Source organism: Coturnix japonica, chromosome 2 (genome assembly GCF_054131305.1).
Source record: "Coturnix japonica strain WE chromosome 2, WE-NBRP24, whole genome shotgun sequence".
NCBI lineage: Eukaryota > Metazoa > Chordata > Aves > Galliformes > Phasianidae > Coturnix > Coturnix japonica.
The window spans coordinates 10814505-10841452 of record NC_140664.1 but is presented as its reverse complement, the minus strand read 5'-3'; the positions used below and the strand labels follow the sequence as shown (position 1 = coordinate 10841452).

General features: G+C 41.8%; 1 protein-coding gene across 1 annotated transcript; it reads right to left on the bottom strand.

Moving 5' to 3' along the window:
* Nucleotides 1-2766: 2766 nt before the first annotated feature.
* LOC146761692 (ATPase family AAA domain-containing protein 2-like) lies at nucleotides 2767-25122 on the bottom strand. The gene is given in 19 exon segments (XM_085539338.1): nucleotides 2767-2831; nucleotides 2834-2932; nucleotides 2935-3193; nucleotides 3581-3699; nucleotides 4379-4783; nucleotides 5907-6056; nucleotides 6153-6275; nucleotides 6608-6767; nucleotides 7919-8115; nucleotides 8262-8397; nucleotides 9395-9580; nucleotides 11235-11418; nucleotides 11514-11640; nucleotides 12574-12888; nucleotides 13303-13393; nucleotides 14607-14766; nucleotides 22862-22950; nucleotides 23586-23760; nucleotides 24836-25122. Coding segments are annotated over 18 exon segments (2925 nt in total). The 5' UTR covers nucleotides 23661-23760; nucleotides 24836-25122; the 3' UTR covers nucleotides 2767-2781.
* Between the last annotated feature and the right edge of the window lie 1826 nt (nucleotides 25123-26948).

Here is a 26948-nt window from a genome sequence, read left to right as displayed (position 1 = left end):
CGGGGGCGGAGCCGCTCGCCGCCGCCCCGCCCGTCAGCGGCGGACACCCGGCGGAGGCCGGTCCGGGCCCGCGGCCGTGTCCGACTTAGCGCCGGGCTGCGGCCGTGGGCTGCTTCGACGGGAGCGACGGCAGCGCTGCGTGCTCCCGAGCCGCCGGGCCGCGGGCGGACGGGGAAGACAGAACCCGCACGGCCCCGTTCTGTGGCTGGAGGTGGAACTTGGCCATCGTCTGCTTCCAGCCAGCTCGGTCACGGCGCTGTCGGTTCCAATGAGTACTTTTCAAAGCACCCTCATTACAGACTGTGAAGGCTGCTCTGAAAGTAATGCCTCCTGTTGTTTAATGTGGAAACGACAACAAACACACAAAGAGCACATAACACTGGAGGATAGAGCAAATTCCCAGCTAAGAAACACTGTTTTTCATCAGTCACCACTGTCAGCTATGTACTTCTGCCAGCAGTGCACAGCTGCATGCCATGCTTATAGACATGGGCAACACTGGAGCTCACCTACTGCTTTTCAGCATTTCACTGCCCTGTGCTCACATCCCATTCGGTGCCCATAAACATTCAGCAAGCATCCATCAATGCCAGAGTGCCATGTGTTCCACATGGAGGAATTCAGTTCCACACCTTCACTTCATCCACACTTCCATATCAGACACCATTATTGCCCCTCTGCTGCCATCTGGCACACGACAAAATGTATCAGAATAGCGGTGGGCAGCTTCAACATCCACAGCTCAACCACCACCATCTGCCCCTAATTGGCCAACATTATAAAAAATAGGAGGCATGACTTTCAGAGCAGCCCTTGTATTTCTTCTGTCACTGTTTGCAGCTTTGGCTCAGACGCTACATGGGATTGATTCACCAAGAGAGGAAAACCAGAATGTGGCTAACGAGAATTTGAAGATAAGACTGGGGATTGCTCTATCTCCATTACAGAGACTCTTCCAAGTCTCTAAGAGGATGAGAGCAAACCACACGCACACCCCAATCAAATCTGTGACACTAACCAAGCTGCAGAACAAGCCATGGAAAAGCAAAGTTTGACCCCGTTATTACATTTCCACTGTAACAGACGTTAAGGTGAATTTTTAACGTATGCTTTTCTTCCTCCTTCATTTGCCATTGCCACATCAGCAATATACCATACACAAGGTAAGCCGCTCACATAAAGCTCTTCTTTTAAAGTCTTCAGACTCGTGCTGTTTATTAAGAACTTTAATGAATAGAAACAAATGGACATTCATTTCTCATCAATACTCATCCAAACAAATGCAGATGAAAAAATAATCCCATGCAGATTAGAAATGCTGGGACATGCTAATAAGAAACAAGAACATGTACATAAGAAAACACGCTCAGGGATGGCTCCGTTAGGTATTCAGTACCATACCAGCAACAGATACTGCTACATACTTTGTCATTATGTAATTCAGCTAATGTAAAAAATGGTCACGTTTTCTCCACTATCAGAGTCTTGCTCTGATATTACTTACATATATTCTCAGTGAAATATAGTTAATTTTAAGAAATAGACAAATAGAATTCTCTCTTTGTCACTTAAGAAAATTATTTACAAATTTGATTCAACTATAAGGCACCATGCGCGCAACTAATAATTTACATTAAATTAATAAATATTAAAATACTGCTTTCCAGTATAAAGATTGTCACTGTTAGAAGCGAGACCAGGCATCGCGTTAGGAAGTTTCGATAGCAAACCTGACCCTGCCTCGAGTTGGGATTTTCATGGTTGAAAATACACCACAGAAAAAAAAAATCTTCATGGTGGAATTTTCTCCCACATTCTTTCTTTAGGTCGTTAATTACAGGACAGCAGCTTGAGATGCTGTCAGGCAATTAAACACAACATCTCTGAACTGCATTAAGAGTTTCCTAAAGGAATTAGATTTAATATGTCAGAATCAGAGTTGTTTTAAAACCCCTTACAAACCATGCTGTACAATAGATACCACCAGAGATTTCTGCTGAAAAGAAATACATATCTGGGAAAGGATGATAAAAGTTTATCAATTCATCCGTTGTTTTCTTTTATGAAGAGGCACCGGAAGAATCTTGGAAGACATTCGCGTCTACACTGTGACAAAGGCACTGAGTGCAGCACTTCACAAACCACACGACGCAAGGATAAGGTGCTGCTATTGGAGAGGACAGCTGAACGCACTGATCTCAAAAGACCGTATTCCTCCTGTCCGAGCTCACTGTTCATCACAGAATATCAACAAATACAGGGAAAGAATACAAAATAAAAGCCTTTAAAAAGAGTTTCTGAATTTTAGAAATGTATCTTAAGATAAATTTGTTTTATATAAGTAACGAAATAAACACAAAAACAACAGAAGAATGTGCAATGAAAACAATTCAGCAGAACTGAAATCTACAGCGTGTCGCAGATCTTACTTGCGCTAAGGCTTTAATTTCTTTCTTGATATCCTAGGAAGAAAAAAAACAATGGAAAAAATACTATTAGTCAGCAGAAATAAAACTGATAAACACTTTCTACTTTTCCACAAAACGAATAAAGAATTCATAATGACATCTAATCGTCGGTCATAGTTAACAAACAGTTTTTTTTTCTAGACTTTTCTCTAGTCTCACTAGAATCTCTCATTACATTTCATACTTTAATTGGTCTTAAGGATGGAATGTCTACCAGGTACCTGCCTGCCTGTGGGGGGGGAAAGAGGAAGCAGAACACTTAGAAAAGCACCCCTTCGTAGCCCCCCACCCCTATGTGAGCTCTCAAGAGAAACTACTGACAGATTAAGGTTAACTGCTTGGAAAGGGCTGCGTGGGTGACTCATTGTCTTCAAGTTCAAGCTTTTTCCTGCTGAAACCGCCAACAATGATGCCAGATCTAACAATGGTTTTGCAATATGGATAAATGCCTTCCAGACTGAAATGAAAAGTCTTACTTTGGTCGTTGTCTTTGCACAGACAACAAAGCAGTAAAGAGTAACACTAAGGAAGAATGATATCCAGAATGCATATATACTACTTAACTGTGATGGAACATGCTGTAAGACAAAAATTACCTTCAGTAATCCAGTTTTGTCATAATCTTCCCGATGTTGATAAATACACTGAGAAATTGTAGCATATACTTTTTCCAAATAAAATATATCAGCTTTCTTTGTTAGCTCAACAACCATATTCATCAGTTTCTGAGGAAAAAAAGGAAAAAATACAGGTTTAGAATAGCAAGAGATCCTTGGCTCTTTTGATTTTATAAACATTACTGCTAAGCTTCTAAGTGACAGTACTAACAGGTCGTCAGTGGGTTGTTTTAAGGTAAAAGGGTTGGGCGAATTTTAACAGTGAGGCAGAGAGGCTGTCTCTTAAGACAGCATTTACCAAAGTACAAACAGCAGCCTACAGTAATCTACAGCAGCTGTAGGCGTGGAAACACAATCACAGTCCATTATAGGTTGAATTATTTCACATTCTGTATGTCCCTGCCATTAACTGTTTCAATGGGCCTTATTTCATAATTGTACATAGAGCAAAAATATGTCCTATCCCAGAATTTAAGAAGTTGAAATCAGGCATACTTGGAGCTCACAGCAATCCACTAGCAATACAATAGGTGACTCGGTCACAATGCCCATCACTTTCTGCCGCAGTTCTGCCTGAGAACGTCTTTCACGAGTGATGCGAAGTACCGAAGGATCTGGAATGACCTGTCAGGTTTTCTGTTCTTCTGGAACACAGTGTCCATGAAGGGTCCTGTATTGGGGTTCAATCGCCCTCAACATATATAGACATAACACTGTTACAGCTCCTTAACTGAGCAACATTTGGCTTCTGCCTTCTTTCCAGCTAATGTCAGTCCTCTGCAAAAATAAGGAATACGGAGAAAGAGCACTAGAGAATATAGAAGGATAAAAGAAGGAAAAGAGACAGTCGTCAGCAAGTTGAGCATCAACACTTGATGCTACTTCAGAAAGAATTCAGGTTCGGAAACATCTTACACTGCAAACATTAGGATGTGAGTCTTCTACTCCATGTGCTACCCTGGATCCACACACCTTGAAGTGCAGTTTTCTTATCTTACACTGCTCATTATTGGAAAGTTCCCCATACAGCAAAAGAATGTCAATGGATGCTGTTTTACAGGTAGGTAACATTAGAAAGACAGACATCAGAACAACAACAAAAAAGAGAAGCTACAGAAAAATTGGAGCTTGGCTTATGTAATCACATGGGCTACATCACTACTGAAGGTACTGCTGATTCTTAAGAGACGTAACACAAATAATAGAATGAATTCAAAGGCTGAAGCTAATAAATAATATAATCCTCCTCAGATGGAATACAGAACTAAGTGTCCTGTTGCACATTTCACGTACCATTTGCCTCTTTCTCTCCAGAGCCGTCTGCATTTTGGCCAGCAGAAACGTCACTTTCCTTTCTCAGGTCTGAGAGTTCAGGCAGCCCGACACTCTCCTTTTCATCAGCAGTCATCTCCACATCAAGAAGCGCCCTCTCCTTTTCTGATCCAGCTTTATTCTCATTGCTGTTTGCCTGCCGATCCTGAAGAACAGTTTCACTTTCTTCCCAAGCAGAATCCCGTGAGGATTCGAATTCAGTCTGATCTGTGGTAGAAATGTAGCTTGCCAGCAAATCTTCTCCATCAGTCTCATTTAGGTCATCGCCGGGAATTTTATTCTCTTTGCTGGACTCAGAACTCCTTCTTCTCTTTGCTCCAATGGACGAAGAGCATTTGTCTCTTCTGCGCTTCCTTTTTGATGCATCTACAAAGAAACAGCAGGAAAAGTAAAGCAAAAGATTACCAGAAGAATTCATTCAAAATCCATCATCTTCATCTTACTTTACAAAGAAAACAATCAGAAGAATTGAAGCACAGTTGTCCTTCTCCCTACATATGTTCAGAAAAGATTTAAAGTTAACAGAGTCCATTTGCTATTAAAGATTAAAAAGTCAAGGCATAATCTCATTCACAAAATAGTCATCTTCAAGGTGTTACAGGTAGATGATTATTTCTACAAAGCCAGGTAAGACATTTACTATCTTATGACATGAATAACATAGATGAACAGCCAGAAAGCTTTTAAACCTGCTAACGAGCTGTAGTCTTCAAAAGCTAAACACATATTGAGAAGAGCTTAATTAAAGAGACAACTTAAAGGCAACATTTATAGAAGGAAAAAAAACAGCCTGTAAAGACTTACACCTCATACGCTTTCTGATTCTGCTAACCTTGTTAAAAACAAACTTTGTGGTTTTGCCCAACAGAAGAGCTCACCGTGCTTTGTATTTACACAAGATTGCACAAAGCATGAATGAAGTCGGTGGCCAAGATTCCCACTCACCCGTGAGACAAGGAATCTTTACAACATGTCATGTGTTTCAATGGAAAGAAGCCAAAGCCTCTTCATGCCCTACTCAAAGGAGCATGAAAATGTTCCATTTTCATCTCTATTTTTATAGTTAATCGGTTTTCCTTCACTTTCAGCCTTCAGTTGGAAATAGCAGTAAAGAGATAGCAAATATTTTAGCATTCTGGGGATAGAAGGGAAGAGAAGGGGAAGATGCCCTTTCGTATAACTGAGAAGTAGCTGAGTATTCAGAAATCATGATACCAAGAGTTAGCAAATTAGGAGCCATTCAACGTCACTCGAGACATCAAGACCGGTGTTTTAGGCTGGTGAACCAACTTCTTACTTGAACCTGAATTCATAACCAAACTGAATGGACGACCTCTGAATTTATTCAGTTTTTGAAGTAAATTCACAAACATTAAACCACCGGCATGGCCAGTTTCTCTGATGCCTGGCTTTTTATGTCACAATAACACAGGAGACATCAATGACATTAACAGGTTCACCCAGGAAGTCTGAATAAATTGCAACTTGCCATTGGATATTGGTGTACTGGCATCCACAGGTGCCACTGGCATCTTTGTTTTCTCATTGCACTCTGCATCTGTTTCCTTATATCCAGAAGCACAGTTTTCCTTTGGCATCACTGTGTAGAAAGCTGGAGCATACTTTGAAGAGCTGCAACCTTGCAATAAAGAACAGAAAGCAAAGAAGTTTATCTTGCCATTTCAGTTCCAAATACAGAGACAAGACTTAAAATCCCAAGCCTCAAAACACCTACCTCTTTTCTTACGAGATTCTTTAATTTCTTCACAAAGTTGTTCAAAGTCTTCATCTATTTCTTCCTTCACAATGGAATGTGCAGTGTCTTTCAAACTACAGGCTCTGTGCCTAATGAGACGATCTGCAATTTTACAGGCAGGATTTAGTATTTTCTACCAGGCAGTGAAACTCTTTGATCACACAGAAGAACGTTGCTCTGCATTGGTAGTTTCTGAAAGGGTATCTCAGGGAATATTTTTAGCGTAACAATATGAAAGTTAATTTTCAAAGCAAAAACACTAGTTAATTGATTTTCAGTAACATTTACATTCCACATCCAAGTAGTTGAGCGCTACAAGATTTACAATCCAGCAAGCAGTGCTGTCCGTGGATGTTGAAAAGGATCCGATGCAAGGCCCACACACACCATTTATCCATCTGTGCATTTCACAAAGATCAAAAGTGCTAACTCACCTCCAGGGTCTTTATCCGGGTTGTATTCTAAAGCGTTACTGCAGATGAGATCAATATCGTTCAGAAAATCTGCCGCAGTCAGGTATTGGTGAGAGTCAATCTTAGATAAAACTGTTGAAAGATCCATTGGATGTTTAATAATTGTGACATAGTCGGGTACCTACAAATGAAACAGAAGCGTTCAGAGGGTTTATTGGATTCGCATCATCTACCAAAATTCTTTATTTTAAAAACATAAAGTGCCCACTTAAAAGCCCCAAATATTGGAGACATCAGGAGATACTGAAATTAACCTGTAAACTGCTGGGAAATGGAAGGGCTCTTTGCAACACGCTAGAAGGGGAATAAAGAAAAAGAAACAGGGATGTCAGAAGCACATCAATAGTACAAAACAGACAGCCACGGTGGATTCATTTCACTTTGCCTCAGAAAAATCACAACAAAGACGTTTAAGGAAGTCACCCAACATTCTCTTTGTTGCTGGCAATGAGAGAAAGGCTGCATGAATTGCACCTTTGAAGTGTCAATGCTGGGCATCTACTTCAGAATGAGCCCAGGAGGTGCACACTGTTTTACTCAGACTGTAAGAGGAGCCTAATGACTAGCTGAGATGAGGGCATCTACATTCATTTAGATTATTCACACCTCAGGAACCTGGGGGAAAAGCAAAAGACAAGTCAGCAGATCCCTAAGGGAACAGGACTTTGCTGGTACACAGCTATATGAAAATTACAGCTGACTTGTAATGATACACCCCTGGTTTAGATTTATTCAGTACATTAAAGGAGAAAAGACCTAAGAAGTACATGGGAGACAGAAGAAACCACGCAACACTTATGGATGATCTCATACTGAGTATCCCCAGAGGAAACAGAGAATAGAATCTCAACATTTATTTTACAAACTGCTGCTTCTACTCCTGTTCCCCCAGAAACAATGGGCAGTCCACAAAAGTGCTTTAGGCCTTACTAAAATACTCCTACAAACAAAGTTTGTGATTATGAAGAAAGATCCCTCTATGTTTTCCAGAGCTACAGCATGCCTTATCAAAAGTCTTTTCAAGAGCAAATTGTGGTCGCTTTTGGTCTGATGTTTTAGAACAAAAATAGAGCTTTGAATAAGTATTCAAACAACAGACAGCTGAGAGCCTCAAGGAATCAGGAAAGGTAACAGCTCTTCTTGCTTCTCATTCTACTGCTAAGATCACAGCCCTAAAAACAAAGAAAAACCTCCATACACATAGCTCACAAACACTGAGAAATGATAATGCACACACAGATGAAATGGCGTTATAGATCAACGTCACTTTACCTCCTCTAGGTCAACAGGCTTTGTAAAGGCCCTGAAACGTCTGTCAATGGCAAGTCTATGAGTAACGTCCCTCAAGAAAATTCGGAGTTCACGCAAGGTATCTTCCTCCTGCTCCTCCAGACGCTTCATTTCTTCCTCTGTCAGAGGCTGAGGTTCCGGTGGTGGTACTACAGGCAGTGTTTCCAATGTCTGCCCTGCTACAATTAATCAGGCAATTTTAGCCAATGTCAAGTACTCAAATACAAGCACATGCAAAAGTACTGATAGAAAATTACCACCCAAGCAAATAGTGAACAGCTAGTAACTTGCACTTAGGAACGTTTTAGATGTAGAATATCCTAACCTGCTCTCCTTCTTGTTGTGGTAGGTTTAGCAGCTTGATCAAAAATCAAGTCCTCAAAAAAATTTCTTCTTTCTTTCTTCTTAGGATGATGGATATTGAAAACTTCTCCAAACTCAATGTTAAACAACGTTTGTACCTATAACATGAAAAAAACTGTATGATGCACCGGAATTGCTGTGAAATTCACTACATCTAAGACCACTCACTTTGTACCGACTTCCCTTACTGTCCTTTAATTTTAACCTGCATGGTGGCTAGAGAAGGAATGGAGAGGGTTCAGTAGACAAGAGAGGTAAGTTTTTATTGGTGTCAATTTGCACACTTCTAAGGCACAGCCCATTTTTCTATCTCTACTATCAAAAGGTAGGGAAAGAATTTCAATATTACCGTCAAGGAATTTATTTACCAGTATAAAAACTTTTGTGGAAACTTAAGCACTTCGTAACAAACACACCTATGTAATACCATCTTCCCCTTTGAGCACCGAGATAAAGTAATCAGAGTGAAAACAGCATATTTCTATTTGGAACACTTTAATGCAGACCCTTAGGAGTCTACAGTTACGCATGTTCCTTATTGAAGTTTATTCGGGGATACAAGAAAAAACTGACTTCAAAGTTACTTAGAAAGAAGCTGGAACTAGGCTTCCAATTTTAAAGCCTTGAATCTTTAGCCATTACAAAGAAAGAGGTGGATTTTTTTTTTCCTACAAGTGTTTCAATCTTAATTTATTCTAAATGAAATTTCATTACTAGTAGTTTATCCACCCTGCAATGCAATGGCAGAGCATCAGACGAAACGATCTCGCTGAAAATATCTTTTTGTGCAGTCCTTGCAATGGAGGTAGCCATCTTGACAAAGTAATTTGAGTGACTGCAAGGCAGTTAGGTACTATCTGAAGAAAATTTACCTTACGTGTTTGTGAGAAGGGGGGAAATGTTGGGTCAGTCATTTGACTCAGAAAACACTTGAGTTTGCTTTCAGCATTCTTATTCTAAGCAAATTTGGAGGGATTTGTTAGGGGACCTAAGTCATGACGGTATACATTTCAGAAAGCACAGTACTCCAATGCCTCAAGTGTTCCTTAAACAAGAAACTGAATAAAGAGTTAAGAGAAGCATTAACAGAAATACCTCATCTGGGAGATCTGCGTGACGTACATCCGATGTGGCAAGCAGCAAGACTGGAGCAAATGTTGGAATGTTCTGAATTAGTGACGTAAAAGTAGCTTTCAGTGAAGCTCCAACGCTGTCCCACAACAAATGGATATTTGGCATATAAATTATGCTTGGTGCTGTCCACTGAGCTTCTCGGATCACCTAGCAAAACAAAAGCTTGGATGAGACACCTCAACCATGTAGAATAGGCTGCTAATCAATAACTCTCCATATCCATCAAACTGTCCTAGGAAATGCATGTACACAGAGCCAAACCATCAAAACAAACTAACCAAAGAACCACTAAGAGGATAAAACTTGTACTTCTGCTCTAATATAGACATTGCTACACAGACAGAACCAAACCTGAATCTGTCTTTTGTTTTTTTCTTTATTTTCACCCCCAAAACTGCTAAAACATAAGAGAACTCCTCAGGAGCCTTGCAACTCAGCTGTGTGGTGGTGAAGAACCAAGACTAATCTTCCAGCAAGCTGTTTTAGTCTAGCTAAATTCCTACACGACTGCAGCTGCACAATTCTCAGTTCAGAGTAGGCATATATCCAAGTCAGCCTGCAGTACAGTCTGAAGGAACAGGTGTATGTCTGGTGGCCCTGCTAGGCAGGGGGGTTGGAACTACATGATCCTTGAGGTCCCTTCCAACCCAAACCATTCTGTGATTCTGTGAAACAAAGGCTTAGGTGAAAAGATGAGGGCTGACACTGCAAAAGATTCCTGGTTTTAATTCCTATCTTCTGGTACATTTTTATGAGATGACCAGCCTTCAGTCTGAACAAATGGTTCAGTAACTCAGTCACTTCTTAGCAAAGGATTCATCAGACCAGACAACATGCTCTGGAAGCCCAGCAAGCCACTGCCTACATGTGGCACATCATACAGGAGGTCATGCATCTACCACGTGGCAAGCATCCTTTCACACGACATGTTTCTCTGTGCACTCTTTCAGGTTATCGATGTTCAGGGAGTTCCTGCTGCAAGATGGGAAGTGTACATCCAAGGCAGAGATATACTGAATACTCTAATTCTATGGCTACTTGATACTCTAATTCTATGGCTACAGACACAGCCATCACATAACAAAAAAGGAAGTGCTCTCTGTGACAAAGGAGTAATCAGTCATGCATCATGCCTGTCCTTGTACTGCTCTCAAATGCTTCTAATAAAGATCAAAACGTTTTAACATAGTGACTCCCAAAAACAAAATGGATTTTCTGCCTGAAAGAAGCAGCAAAATGGCTCTACAGTCTGTTTCTTTTTTCTAGTTAAGAAAACCTCACCACTGTACAAATGTAAGTGTCGTGATTCTTAATGCATTTATTGCACACACTGCAGTAGCACAAAACATATAATATGCATATGTAACAAAACCAAACACAGAAAACCATTAACAAAAAACCCAAACAATGGTTGCCTTACAAATGTAACAACAACAAGGGATACAGAACTGCAGGATATGCAGTCTGATGCAGAGCCATCTACTGGGAGCACAGAGTCTTAGAAGCTAATGAAAACTACTTTCTGAATCCTACTGAGACGAGCTGGATTTCTTGCCACAAAGAAAGGCTTCTTAGCAGCACCTTTCAGGTTCCTGTTGCACTATTACTGCTAAATTTGCGATGGAAAATATGGCCACGTACAACACCCCTGCAGTTTTGGACTAGGTCAAAAAGAAAGCTGATTTTTCAGACATAAACAGTATTGCCTCTAGCAATAAAGTTTGCTCGTTTTACAACTCATTTGACTGTTTACTCTTAATTAATGAGATTGTGAGATTAAAGAGTAATAATGAAGAGGTACCTGTACACACGTCTCTTCAGCTGATGATACGCTGACAAATAAAACTGACATATCCAGAGTATGAACTGGAAACATTTCCAGAGCATGCAAAACAGCAGGTGCCAGGTGGGATGTCTGGCCATAGCCTGTCTTTCCTACTAATAGCAGGTGTGGCCTGCAGGATGTAGGCTGCCAATAAGCCTTCCTAGAAAAAGAACCACAAAATAAAAACATGAAGTGATAAGTAGACATAGATGTTCAAAGTTATATAAATTAAATGCAATTGGGACAGACACTTACCTACTAAAATCGAGGAATTTTTTTTGTGGTCTGTAAATTGTTTTATCTGTTACATTCTCTTCAAAGATGGAGGGCGAGTCATCACGTCTGTCAATTGTAGCACTATTTAAGGTAGGATTTAAACCACCTGAAAGACAAAAGAGGCTTGTTATTTTTTCCTAAGTAGTCTGTACCTCTTTCTCTTCAGCTTCAAAATCAGTGTCAAAACCTCTTCATTTCACATCACACGCTGACTGCTATTTCCTAGAGATCAACCTACTACACATCTATGGAGGCTGCAAGTCTCTGCAGTGCTGCTCCCTTAAGTTCCACAATGCGTATAACGTATGTTTCTCTGTGGTTCATTCTTTTCCCCATAGAATAAATATAATTAGGAACAATTTCTGTAGTTCTTAAATAGCTATAAAAAAAAAAAAATCCAACGAGGCCATTGCTTCCTGGAGCAGGTTCCCAAAGTGGAAGCATGGAGATTAAGGATGTAGTGGCCACAGACTCCCTGGTCTAGAACTACTGAATCATGACAGTGACAAACCCATCTTCTAATAAAGGACCCTTAAAGGTCACTGAAGGAAAAGACAACAGAAGGAAGGCAACAAAAGGGCAGGGCAATTACCAATCCCCTTTTCTGCTTCTATTTTACGAGTGCAAATGAAACTGCAACTCCACTGGGAGTAATACTAGTAGAAAATACTCCAGAAATCAGCATGTGACTCTTCAGGGATCTCCATTAATCAGGACTGGAATGAGCCTTACATGTCAGTCCTTATGTCCATGGCTAAATGTGTTAGCAACTGTCAGGAACAGGATGCTTTAGTAGAGAACGTGAAGTTCTCTCCTATGTATCGAGGCCTTCAGTACTTCCACCTCACATTTCACTTTGGAATCCAGAATAAATGCTATGCTATGCATTGTATTCCAATTACTCCCATAATAAAAGCGTGCACAAGAAAATAATAGAATTATATCACCATTATGGCTGATATGTTTGTGTACATGGACTGCACAGATCAGAAGCTTTTGCTTTGGCAAAATCATAAAGAAGTGGATCCTCTTATTATACCTGGCTGCTGGTCCTTCTTCAGTGCAAGCTCTGCATGAGGAAATACCCTTTGTAGGGCTTGTAAAATTTTCGTGAGCGTTTTTCCCAGAAGCGGCTTCATAATATGTGACAGTGCTCGGCCTGGTGTAGGCACAGCCCTCTGTGATGCAGGGACAATCTTCTGCATAGCCACGGCAAAATCTTTTGCTTTTATTTCAATTGAATTGATATCTAGTTGCAATTTCTCACTGCTGGAGTAGATCTGGGGGTAGCGTCGGCGGAGTGCACAGAGAGCAGCCTCAGCACACAAAGTTTTTATATCAGCACCGCAGTACCCTAAACAAACAAAGAATTCACTGTTACATCAGTCTCAGGCAAAACACAAGTCAAGGTCCAGGTTTCAAAGGTGCCACATTTAATGAATTTGCGACCCCAAAAACAAGTGGGTTAACCAAGAATTCACTGCACAGAAGGGATGTTTTGTTGTGTGTCTCACTGCCTGCTATCCAGGGCATATGAAACAGCTGGGGGAAGACGCCCCAAACCCATTCAATGTTCTGAGACAACAACAACAACAACAATAAAAAGGACGTAGATGAAAGCAGCTAATTTTGACTGCTGCGAAGGCGCATCAGCTGCCTAGTGGATTGGTTCTGCAGCAGAACACAACAGCTGGGGTACTGCTGGGTACAAGCTAAGATTCCTTAGAACTTAGTCACACTCACTAACCCATTTTATTTTCAGTCTTACCAACGCATTCTGTAGCAAGCTCATCTATAAACGTGTCCAGCGGCTCAGGTTTCCAGTCACAAGTATGAATCTTGAAAATTTCTTTTCTGGCCTGGAAACAAAAAAATTGTTGCATTTTATTTTATCCTATGTTTTTTCTAACAGCAACAAGGAAGAGGGTAGATTTAGATATTAAGACAAAACTCTTCACTATGAGGGTGGTAAGACACTAGAACAGATCCACGCAGCAAGGTTGTGGATGCCCCCTCCCTGGAGATGTTTAATACCTGTAGTATTGGGTCACAGAATTGTTTCAACTGTTGCCTCAAACAATCTTAAATTCAGGAGCACCAAGTTATAAGTTTCCAGGTTAAATTAATGAGTAATATCAAGTGGTCATCATCTCCCCTCCCACTCCCAGCAGATCCCATGTAGACACGGAAAACATAGTACCTGTGAATCTGGTCTTGCTTACTAGACCGAACAGGTGCAAGACCATCAATTTCATCAAAGAAAATAATTGCAGGTTTCATCTGGTATGCCTAGATTGAAAAACAGTAATACTGTAAAACAGCACTACTTAAAAAGAAAATACAGAAAGACATTATGGTTGGCAAGTCACTGAAACTAGATCTCTTAGACTAAAGTCAGGGATCAAACATGTTTGTTCCTTTTAGTACGTTTAACAATAATGTTGTTATGTTGTATTTGACTTGTCTTTTTTCTTTCACCTTTAGAGTATTATCAATCGAGGCCTTGATTGAGTTATAATAGTTATGTTATTAATATAAGTAGTAATGTTATTCTATAGGCAGTATCTTGAAATTGTTCTAACGGGGGAAATGTAGAGAGTGTTATTTACAGCTGGTTAGCTGAGAAGGGTCGTAAACACAGTGCAGCTAAAAAAGCAGCCATACCACCTGCAAGGACAACTAGAACAACAGGATGCCCTGTGATGGTGAGAAACTAGCCATAACAAATTATTGAGGAAGTACACTGCTTCTTTTACCTTCAAGACGAGAGAACAGTAGTTTATAGCCAATGCATATTTTCATTCCTTCTTAAACACACCAGTGATGACCAACATCCTGTGTTTCTTGACTAGTCACAGGGAAACCAAAAACAATACTGAATGAACTACTTGCTGAAACTGTCATCGTATGTATGTATATATAGATATACATACATATATCTGCAGCAGCAGATTTGCTCTGCACAGTATGAAATAGTGTCTCCAGATATCAGTCTTTCATCCAAGCTGGACAACTTTTGCTATCAAATTGGACTTTGTCACATTAGCATTAGGGTTGGATTTACTTTCTGACCTCTTTGTTCGGGAGGCCGAAGAGAAATTCCCGGTCAAAACGTCCAGGTCTCCGTAACGCAGGATCGATGGAATCTAGGCGGTTGGTCGCACCAATGATGACAACCTCCCCTCTGCAATCTAAACCATCCATGAGTGCCAGAAGCGTTGATACGATGGAGCTAATAGAAAGATAAAGTTTTTATTCACTGGTGAAATAAATTTTGTTACAATTGTTTGGCCTCAAGTTGCACCAGGGTAAGATGAGGTTGGATATCAGGAAAAACTTTACAGAAAGGGTTGTAAAGCACTGGAACAGTCTCCCCAGGGAGATGATTGAGTCACCATCACTGGAAGTGTTTAAAAACTGTTTGGATGTGGTGCTCAGGGACATAATTTAGCAGAAGGTTGATAAGAGATAAGGTAGTATGGACAGGCTGAGATTGGACTCATTTCAAGACAGACAAAAATAGGTAAGGTAACACAGACCTTGTGCTAGTGTTGGGCCACTGAATTGTTTTCAACTGTTGCCTCAAACAATCTTAAATCCAGGAGCACCAAATTATAAGTTTCCAGGTTAAATTAATGAGTAATATCAAGTGGTCATCATCTCCCCTCCCACTCCCAGCAGATCCCATGTAGACACAGAAAACATAGTACCTGTGAATCTGGTCTTGCTTACTAGACCGAACAGGTGCAAGACCATCAATTTCATCAAAGAAAATAATTGCTGGTCTCATCTGGTATGCCTAGATTGAAAAACAGTAATACTGTAAAACAGAACTACTTAAAAAGAAAATACAGAAAGACATTATGGCTGGCAAGTGACTGAAACTAGATCTCTTAGACTAAAGTCAGGGATCTCTACTTACTGACTTGGAGGATCTCACATAAGCAATGGAAAGCATCAGTCTATGTCAACCTACTTTGACCAGGTGACAGGAACAAATCATACCAGTAGCTGTTACAGCTATTTGTCCACCATAAAGAACAGTCAGAACTTAATTGAATTACAGGTCATGGAAGCAAACCTTATGAATTGAAATAACCCTGCTTTCAGACAGCATCTGTTTCCTTCTGATCTAAAGCCATCATCTGGTCTCCTGCAGCCTTATTTACAGCTGTTCTGGTGGGAGGGAATTTTTTTAGATTCAAAAGCTTTCCTCATTTAGATCTTTCCCCATTTCAAGCCCCTGATCAAGCTCCCTGACTATGGAGGCATTGAAAAAGCAAACATTGACATTCCCATTTCAGTGGGGAAAAAAAAAACAAACAAAAAACAACAACCCAAATAAAGTATCCCCAGAAAAAGGATGCTTTTAATAAAGATAATCACAGAAAAATACAGTTTCAACTGGGAATAAAATATTCTGCATATTTCAATCTTACCTGCTCAAATAATAAACGAAGGTGCCTTTCGGATTCTCCAACCCATTTGCTTAAGCAGTCCGCACCTTTCCTCATGAAAAAAGCCACTCTCCTGTTTCCTTGGCTACATTCATTAGCAAGAGCTCGTGCAACTAGAGTCTTTCCATTTCCTGGTGGACCATAGAATAGACATCCTCTACAATAGAAACACAATTCAGATAAGAAAAAAGACATTGTGAAATCATCCCCAGAATAAACAACTCCTCCTACTTAACCAAAACATTTCACGTATAAGACATCACAAATAGCTAAAGTTGGGTTAAGGTCCTAGCAGGTTAAAGTTCTGTGTTCCTACAACATTTCCCAAGACAACCAAACAAATGAATAATGCAGACACTTCAGATATACAAAACCTCTAGGAGGGAAGTGTATTGTCCCAAAAGGACTTGTCCAAAACTGCTAGCAGACAAACAGGTTATTAGAGCAAACTGAGGTCAAACAAGCAACGTCTGCCCAGATTGAGTGGTTAATAGATGAATCACCAACTCATTCTTTAGCTGCATACTCTTTGTTTTCACATAAGCATGGATTTGATAGCAAGACATGCTACTAAAACACTTAATTCTCTCTTAAAAAGCTTTAGGTTACAGGATTTAGTCTCCTGGACCACTTATTGCTGGTGAAAAATGAGGAAGTCTAATGCTAAACAGAAAAGTTAATAAATAAATGAATAAATAGTTTTTATTCATTTTGCACTTCAGATGAACATGACCAGCAGCTAAAAAAACACTAAATGTGCTGCTGTTTGAATGAGAATTGCAGTGAATTACAAGTAAGGCCCTGGAAGATTCTCTTTGCATTCTTTGTAATATTTCTGAAGTTACTGAAAGTAAATAGTCTGAACTCGTGCGTCCATTTGCAACAGGCCACATAAACATGACCACAACTTAGTAACTATACAAGACTGTAGAGAGTGTTATTTACAGCTGGTTAGCTGAGAAGGGTCATAAACACAGTGCAGCTAAACAAGCAGCCATACCACCTGCAAGGACAGTGAGAACAACAGGATGCCCTGGGATGGTGAGAAACTAGCCATGGTTTTGTGAACTCGGCAAGGGAGTTACTTTCAGGATGATAACAACATGCTGCAAAGATACTTGGGGATAGTATGTGATTGGGAACCAACGATGAGCTCCACTTTTGCAATATGTATGAGCTAATTATCCGTATTATAAATGTACACGCAGCCAAGGAATAAACGAGAATAGCTGATCATATGTCAATGACAGGTGTGGTCGTTTGCTTTTCTCCCGCCGTTCTACAACAAATGGTGACCCTCGACGTGATCTACCAGGAAGGATCCAAGCGGTGAAGGTGTTCGGATCCTTAAGCAGCGGGGATAGCATGCACCAGGAAAAGAAGGTGCAGGTGCTCTACGTGACCTTATAGAAGGGCCTAGCCGATACAGGCTGCCGACGTCCTTAAGACTGCAACAGCGCACTGACAAATAGGTATGGGAAGGCAAGCGGTTTATGAATTATTTCCTTGCTTTTTTAAAAAAAAGCGTCAGCTATTTTCTTGCTTTTTTTAAAAAAAGCATCAGGTTAAGGGGACAGACTTGCAAAGGAACTCCCCGAGTTGTTAGCATATGGGTATGCTAAAGGGTTATTTCAGAATCCGCTATTTAGTGCATGATCTTGCCTAATGGCGTAAATTTGGAGATGCAATTTTTCAGGGAATGATAGATGAGGAGAAGATGGCTAAGAAATGCTGGAAGTGGTGGCGTGTGGTTTATAATGATTTGCTGCAATATCAGGCAGAAAAGGAAGCGGCAGAGGAAGCTAGTGCTGTGCAGGGGAGGAATAAGAATTATAATGAATGGTCAGATCGCCCGGTGCCCCCTGCTGTGTCCACCGTAAAGTTGCCGCCGGCCGCTGAGCCTGCGTTGCCGGTGGCTGCGGAGCCGAGTGCCCCGTCTCCGTCTCCCGGCACGTCTGTATCAGACGAGCCGCCTGCATCGACCATGGCGCTACAGCCGGGCCCTCGACCCCCCTTTGCAATGAGCCGCTCCCTGGGGCACAGAGTGCCCTGGCGGAGGCCGTCGCGCGGGAGCGGGGGGGGCTTGGGCTGCGCTGGCGCGGGCTTGTTTACAGGCGGGAGACGGTGAGGCGTTGGAAGCGGTGCCACAGGCAGTGCTGCCGGGGGGTATTCGCCTAATGCTGCAGGGGGGGCACAGGCTGCTATCAGTGCTTTAGATTGGAAGTTGTTGTCACTATTGCGGTCTACGGTCAGTCAGTTTGGAGTAAAAAGTGAGCCAGCGAGACAGATACTGGATTATATCTGGAGTACTCAGGTTTTGCTGCCATCTGATTGTCGGGCTATAGCTAGGTTGATTTTTTTGCAGCACCAACAACTGCTATTTAATGCTTATTGGGAAGAGATGTGCCGACTGAGCGTTGCAATAGTTATGCAGCCCGGAGATCCCTTGTATAATGTCACCGTTGAAGAACTTTTAGGGGTGTGTCCTTTCATCCGGACGGAGGCCCAGGCTTTATTAGGACCAGTTAAATGTAGGGAGTCAATGTAATCTGGCCAGGCAGGCTATGGATAAGATCAAGGCACCAGGTGGGCTGTTGTCTTATATGGGAATTCAGCAGGGAAGAAATGAGGATTTTGGAGCGTTCATGGATAAGGTAGGTGGAGCCATAGAGAAGGCTGGAGTACCAGAGTACATGAGGGAAATAATGCTAAAACATTGTGCACTTCAGAATTGTAATGCTACAGCTCGTGGCATTCTAAGTACTTTGAGGAGTAACTGGACAATAGAGGAGGCGTTAGACAGACTATCGAGTGTGCCCACAGGGCCTCAGGCTTTCATAGTTGAGGCTATTAAAGAGCTAGGGGCAGGATTAAAGGCACACGCTGAGGCTTCTCAGAATCAAGTGCTAGCAGCTCTTGCACCCTTAAAAGCGTCTGCGGTAACCAGTGCAGGCCCAAGCACCTCTTTTAAATGTTTCCGGTGCGGCGTTAAGGGACATTTGCGACGGAATTGCCAAGCTGTCGGTGTGTGGTGCCAGAACTGCCGCTCGGACAACCACAACACCGTCACCTGCCGACGCCGGCAGGGAAACCTCCAGCCCAGCGCGAGAAACAACAGCGGCCGCGCTCCGACACAAGCAGCCGTTACCAGCCAACGGCCGCCTGCCGCCCCTCACACGTCGTGCGCAGCTGCGTCTGTGCACCCGCGTGTAACGTGCTTAAAGACACGGATGGACCGAAACCAGGGGATCGTTGTGACCCCGGTCCGGTAGATCCGGAAGGCGAATCGGACGCATTTCCTCCTGATGATACTTTGAAGGGAGCAGGAATGACAAATTTCCCTACGGCGTACTGTGATGTCTTAGAGCAGTGCAGAAAAGAAACAATATTAAGGGGTGATGCTGACACGTTGCAAACCTTTCCTGTGTTGTATCAGCCGAATCAGGCCCCCCGTTGGGAATCCCTGCCTTATGAGGCAGTGAAGGAGCTAAGAAAGTCAGTGAGAACATACGGAGTTCAGTCAGCCTTTACATACAATCTTTTGGTTGCAAACGGTGACAGTTACGCTATGACCCCTCACGACTGGAAAACTGTGTTAAGAATGATCCTCTCTCCTACGCAATACACCGTGTTTATGACTGAATACCGGCTACATAATTTGACTGATACCTCTTTGCCTCAAACTGGGACAAATCCATGTGGCACAGCACCTCTTCAACTGTGTCAGACAAATGTCACTCACGTTCCTGAATTTGGCTGTCTAAAATATGCACATGTAACGATAGATTCTCATTCTTCTTACGTATTTGCCACAGCACATACAGGTGAATATAGTCATGACACCCATAAACACTAGTTATCTGCTTATGCTGCTATGGGAATCCCACATACTACAAAAACACATAATGGGTCTGCGTATACCTCTAAGGCTACTCGAACTTTCCTCCAAGAAGGGGGTGTTAAACATACTACAGCCATTGCTCATTCTCCCACTGGACAAGCTATCACTGAGCACATTTATCAAACATTGAAATCCATTCTTATTATTATTAAACAAAAAAGGGCGGATATGGGAGACACACTACAAGAAATATTATGCAAGGTTTTGCTTGTTTTGCTTGTGCTGAAGTTTTTGAAAATATTATGTAAGGTTTTGCTTGTTTTGCTTGTGCTGAAGTTTTTGAATCGTGTTCACAGAGATACAGCTTATGTGGATTGTCATTTTGAGGCTTCCCCAGTGCTAAAGGAACAGCCTATGGTTAATGTTTGGAATATGGCCACAGGACTTTGGGACTGTACCCTAGCACTGACAACTTGGGGTCATGAACATGCTCGTATTTCCACAGGGACTGGCCCTACGTGGGTTCCAGCATGATATGTTCGGTCTCATCTGAAGGCAGAAAATAGCATCCAGCCTTCATAATAATTGTAATTGTGTATTTCCTACTTAGTGGTCTTGCTTTGTAACCTGCTGTGTTATAGATAATATTAGTAATAGTTTGACATAGTGTGTGATTTTCTGTTTTACCAATGCAGTCTAAAGAATTAGAGTTTAAAGCACTAGCTAGGATGTTGTGTGCTTCTTCTATTTTAGTAATAGATCAGATGTGTATTAAACAGGATTTGATGTAATCAATGCTAGAACCTACAGGAATAGCTCTTTTAATGTTTTAGTACTGTTTGGTTATGATGTTATTAGCCTATTAATTAGCTTTTCTTAATTTGCAAAGACAAAACCTGGAAAGGAATCTCAGTCAAAGAGATGACCCTGTATCATAGAATAGATGCCTCTCTTACATCCAACTAATTGGGATTTTTAAAATATAACCATGCATCATTTTAGACAAAAGTGCATGCTAATAGAGCTAAATTTGATAGTTTATTCTGTTTTCCAAGCAGGTGTTCCACTTGGGCTAATATATCACGCACTGGCCACGCGGATATGGTGAACAACTGGAAGAAATCCTTCAGACCCTGAATGCAGGAGAGAATCTGTGATGGGTGAGAGAGGAAATGTGCACCTTGAAGCAGGGGACGCCCTGCTGGCACTACCTATTGCATCCACCACCAACATGGTTTGCTGTTTCTTAAGGGTCAATAAGTAATAATGCCCCTAGCGATACTTTAGTACATTTGTCCTCTAAAATTGGTTCTGTTTGACATGCTATTCCATTAAATTGTGCGATCATTAATCAATTATTAGCCTGGATAACTCAGTTGGTAGAGCATGGTTATGAACATCTTAAAAGCATTTATTGCACAAATTTTAGTGGTCACTAAAAATCAATGTATCAGAGTTTATGAAAAATGAAGACTTTTCCTAATCAGTTACAGATTAACACAATGGGACCCTCACGGATGATTTTCAGGTTGCAGAAACTTAGGTTGCAGTACAAACACGTTTGTTCTTTTTAGTAGGTTTAACAATAATGTTGTTATGTTGTATTGGACTTGTCTTTTTTCTTTCACTTTTAGAGTATTATCAATCGAGGCCTTGATTGAGTTATAATAGTTATGTTATTAATATAAGTAGTGTTGTTATTCTATAGGCAGTATCTTGAAATTGTTGTAATACAAGAAGAATTTTATGGAGCAGCAGCCATGGATCGAGATAAGGAGTTCACAGAGCAGCTATGAAGCAGGATAAACAGCATGAGAACTAATTGAACAAACAAACTGAATTCCTTGTGAAATATGATTAGTCAGTCGGTAAACCAAGCCTTTTCAGCCTAAAAGAAAACGGGGGAAATGTAGAGAGTGTTATTTACAGCTGTTTAGCTGAGAAGGGTCGTAAACACAGTGCAGCTAAAAAAGCAGCCATACCACCTGCAAGGACAACTAGAACAACAGGATGCCCTGTGATGGTAAGAAAATAGCTATAACAAATTGTTGAGGATGTACACTGCTTCTTTTACCTTCAAGATGAGAGAATAGTAGTTTATAGCCAATGCATATTTTCATTCCTTCTTAAAAACACCAGTGATGACCAACATCCTGTGTTTCTTGACTAGTCACAGGGAAACCAAAAACAATACTGAATGAACTACTTGCTGAAACTGTCATCGTATGTAGGTATATATAGATATACATACATATATCTGCAGCAGCAGATATGCTCTACACAGTATGAAATAGTGTCTCCAGATATCAGTCTTTCATCCAAGCTGGACAACTTTTTGCTATCAAATTGGACTTTGTCACATTAGCATTAGGGTTGGATTTACTTTCTGACCTCTTTGTTCGGGAGGCCGAAGAGAAATTCCCGGTCAAAACGTCCAGGTCTCCGTAACGCAGGATCGATGGAATCTAGGCGGTTGGTCGCACCAATGATGACAACCTCCCCTCTGCTCTCTAAACCATCCATGAGAGCCAGAAGTGTTGATACGATGGAGCTAATAGAAAGATAAAGTTTTTATTCACTGGTTAAATAAATTTTGTTACAATTGTTTGGCCTCAAGTTGCACCAGGGTAAGATGAGGTTGGATATCAGGAAAAACATCACAGAAAGGGTTGTAAAGCACTGGAACAGTTTCCCCAGGGAGATGACTGAGTCACCATCACTGGAAGTGTTTAAAAACTGTTTGGATGTGGTGCTCAGGGACATAATTTAGCAGAGGGTTGTTAAGAGATAAGGTAGTATGGACAGGCTGAGATTGGACTCATTTCAAGACAGACAAAAATAGGTAAGGTAACACAGACCTTGTGCTAGTGTTGGGCCACTGAATTGTTTTCAACTGTTGCCTCAAACAATCTTAAATCCAGGAGCACCAAATTATAAGTTTCCAGGTTAAATTAATGAGTAATATCAAGTGGTCATCATCTCCCCTCCCACTCCCAGCAGATCCCATGTAGACACAGAAAACATAGTACCTGTGAATCTGGTCTTGCTTACTGGACCGAACAGGCGCAAGACCATCAATTTCGTCAAAGAAAATAATTGCAGGTCTCATCTGGTATGCCTAGATTGAAAAACAGTAATACTGTAGAACAGAACTACTTAAAAAGAAAATACAGAAAGACATTATGGCTGGCAAGTCACTGAAACTAGATCTCTTAGACTAAAGTCAGGGATCTCTACTTACTGACTTGGAGGATCTCACATAAGCAATGGAAAGCATCAGTCTATGTCAACCTACTTTGAGCAGGTGACAGGAACAAATCATACCAGTAGCTGTTACAGCTATTTGGCCACCATAAAGAACAGTCAGAACTTAATTCAATTACAGGTCATGGAAGCAAACCTTATGAATTTAAATAACTCTGCTTTCAGACAGCATCTGTTTCTGTCTGATCTAAAGCCATCATCTGGTCTCCTGCAGCCTTATCTACGACTGTTCTGGTGGGAGGGAATTTTTTTGGATTCAAAAGCTTTCCTCATTTAGATCTTTCCCCATTTCAAGCCCCTGATCAAGCTCCCTGACTATGGAGGCATTGAAAAAGCAAACATTGACATTCCCATTTCAGTGGGGAAAAAAAACCAAAAAACAACAACCCAAATAAAGTATCCCCAGAAAAAGGATGCTTTTAATAAAGATAATCACAGAAAAATACAGTTTCAACTGGGAATAAAATATTCTGCATATTTCAATCTTACCTGCTCAAATAATAAACAAAGTTGCCTTTCGGATTCTCCAGCCCATTTGCTTAAGCAGTCCGCTCCTTTCCTCATGAAAAAAGCCACTCTTTTGTTTCCTAGACTACATTCATTGGCAAGAGCTCGTGCAACAAGAGCCTTTCCAGTTCCTGGTGGACCATAGAATAGACATCCTCTGCAATAAAAACACAATTCAGATAAGAAAAAAGACATTGTGAAGAGAAACTATTTACAACCATCATCCCCAGAATAAACAACTCCTCCTACTCCCTTCAGATCAACCTCCTTAAAGTTTAGTGGAAGACACCTGATTTCAATTAAGAAGAAAAAGCTGTCTTATTTCAGATCCAGCTAAAACATTTGTTTCTATGATGGCAAGCGAACATAGAAGACTTTATTAATTAAAATAAATTTCCTAAAGAGTTAATATTCATTTGAAGTCATACACTTATTAACACCCACAAGTAAAGAATAGAAAGTGGTCATTCCAAACACTCATCTGAGACAGTGGGTTGGGTTTGTTTTATTTTTATAAAGCATTTATGGATATCCATGACAGCCAACATGGCACAAATCTGACTACAGCTTTAGAGCCACGTGCAGAAATGATAAACGGACCTTCATTTTAGAAATGGAAGAACCACCAAAAATACACTAACTGCTTTCAAAGATTTTTTGCTTCTATGTCAATAAATAAGTTAATTACAGCCCAAGGAGACACTTATTTCAGTGTGGATTAACATTATGAAAGGCCTCCACTAGAAGATCATGTAGTCCATCCAATACTTCCCGGCTAAATCATATTCCTCAGCACCACATCCAAACGTTTCTTGAACACTCCCACGGTCGGTGACTCCACCACCTCCCTGGGCAGTGCATTCCAGTGCCTGACTACCCTTTCCGAGAAGTAATACTTCCTAATGTCCAGCCCGAATCTCCCCTGGCGCAGCTTAAAACCATTCCCTCTAGTTCTATCACTGATTACACGAGAGAAGAGGCCAACCCCCAGCTCACTACAACCTCCCTTCAGGAAGTTATAGAGAGCAATAAGGTCTCCCCTGTCCCCCTCGGGACAGACGGGAAGCGGAGGGAGCGAGGCGGTCAGAGCTCGCACAGCGCTCGGGGCCCGCTCCCCCACAGCTCCGGTGGCCAAAGGGCTCCGCGCTCCATCCAGCGCTGACCCCGTCTCGCTCTGTACGGGGGGCTCCGTTCCCGCCCGTCCCCCCGCCCCGCCGCCACGCACTACTTACAGCCAATCTCCCCCTCCTCTCAGCCCTGGTGGCGGTCGAGGCGCCGTGCGAACGCCTCCAGGTGCGGCGGATGCTGAGCGCGGTGGGCTGCAGGGAAACGAACTCGGAGCTGGAGTCCATGATGGCGAAGGGCGGCCCGCGGCGGGCGTCGCTGCAGCGCAAGACCACCATGGTGGCGGGATCCCTCCGCGGCCACCGCTTCCCGACACCTTCTCCAGCCCCACGCCGCCCGAGCCGGCCCCACCACGGGCACGGTGCCGCCCCGCTCCCCGCCTTCTCAGCCCGGCTGGCTTCGCTCCGCCCGCGGCCTCCTTTTTCTCCTAGCACGAGTCCCAGCCCGCCTGGACGGCGGAAATCTGGAGGATTTCTATGCTGTTTTCATATCCAACGACAGGAGGATGCTGAGCGGGTTGCGGTCTGAATGTGCTGGAGGCTGTGAAGCCCTGTCTGGGTGCTCGCCCTCACCCTCACACCACAGCCTTTAAACCACTGCCCAGCACAGGGATGCGCCCCCTGGCATTTCAACCCTGATGTGGTTGTTAGACGTGCTTGAGGTTAAGGAAAGAAGCGTGGATAGGTGATGGAGAAACTTTGCCCTGTAAACTGGAAGATGAGAAGAACGATGAGATAGTATGGTTCAGAAGAGTATCTCATGCTCCTAAGAGATAGGAACGAGCAGAAATGTGGTGGCTGCAGCAGTGAGAGGTGATGCAGTGGATCACTGAGATTCGTCTGTGCGGAGCTGGAGTGTTTCATTTCGAATCACTTAATTTTCAGATTCCACTCTGGAAACAGAAATCAGGGCATGGAGACGAACCTGTTGTCTGGGTAAGGATTTCTGTTTTCTTTCTTTTTTTGGTATTTAAGTGCATGTTGATAGTTGACATCTGCGTAATCGGACATAGGCAGTGATATCCATCTTTCCTGTAACATCTGCATATCTGTAAAACTTTTTCACTGTGCAGACAGGTGACTACTGGCACAGGTTGCCCAGAGGCTGCCCTGTGCTCACATCCCATTCGGTGCCCATAAACATTCAGCAAGCATCCATCAATGCCAGAGTGCCATGTGTTCCACATGGAGGAATTCAGTTCCACACCTTCACTTCATCCACACTTCCATATCAGACACCATTATTGCCCCTCTGCTGCCATCTGTCACACGACAAAATGTATCAGAATAGCGGTGGGCAGCTTCAACATCCACAGCTCTACCACCACCATCTGCCCCTAATTGGCCAGCATTATAAAAAATAGGAGGCATGACTTTCAGAGCAGCCCTTGTATTTCTTCTGTCACTGATTGCAGCTTTGGCTCAGATACTACATGGGATTGATTCAGCAAGAGAGGAAAACCAGAATGTGGCTAACGAGAATTTGAAGATAAGACTGGGGATTGCTCTATCTCCATTACAGAGACTCTCCCAAGTCTCTAAGTGGATGAGAGCAAACCACACGCACACCCCAATCAAATCTGTGATACTAACCAAGCTGCAGAACAAGTCACGGAAAAGCAAAGTTTGACCCCGTTATTACATTTCCAATGTAACAGACGTTAAGGTGAATTTTTAATGTATGCTTTTCTTCCTCCTTCATTTGCCATTGCCACATCAGCAATATACCATACACAAGGTAAGCCGCTCACATAAAGCTCTTCTTTTAAAGTCTTCAGACTCGTGCTGTTTATTAAGAACTTTAATGAATAGAAACAAATGGACATTCATTTCTCATCAATACTCATCCAAACAAATGCAGATGAAAAAATAATCCCACGCAGATTAGAAATGCTGGGACATGCTAATAAGAAACAAGAACACGTACATAAGAAAACACGCTCAGGGATGGCTCCGTTAGGTATTCAGTACCATACCAGCAACAGATACTGCTACATACTTCGTCATTATGTAATTAGGCTAATGTAAAAAATGGTCACGTTTTCTCCACTATCAGAGTCTTGCTCTGATATTACTTACATATATTCTCAGTGAAATATAGTTAATTTTAAGAAATAGACAAATAGAATTCTCTCTTTGTCACTTAAGAAAATTATTTACAAATTTGATTCAACTATAAGGCACCATCTGCACAACTAATAATTTACATTAAATTAATAAA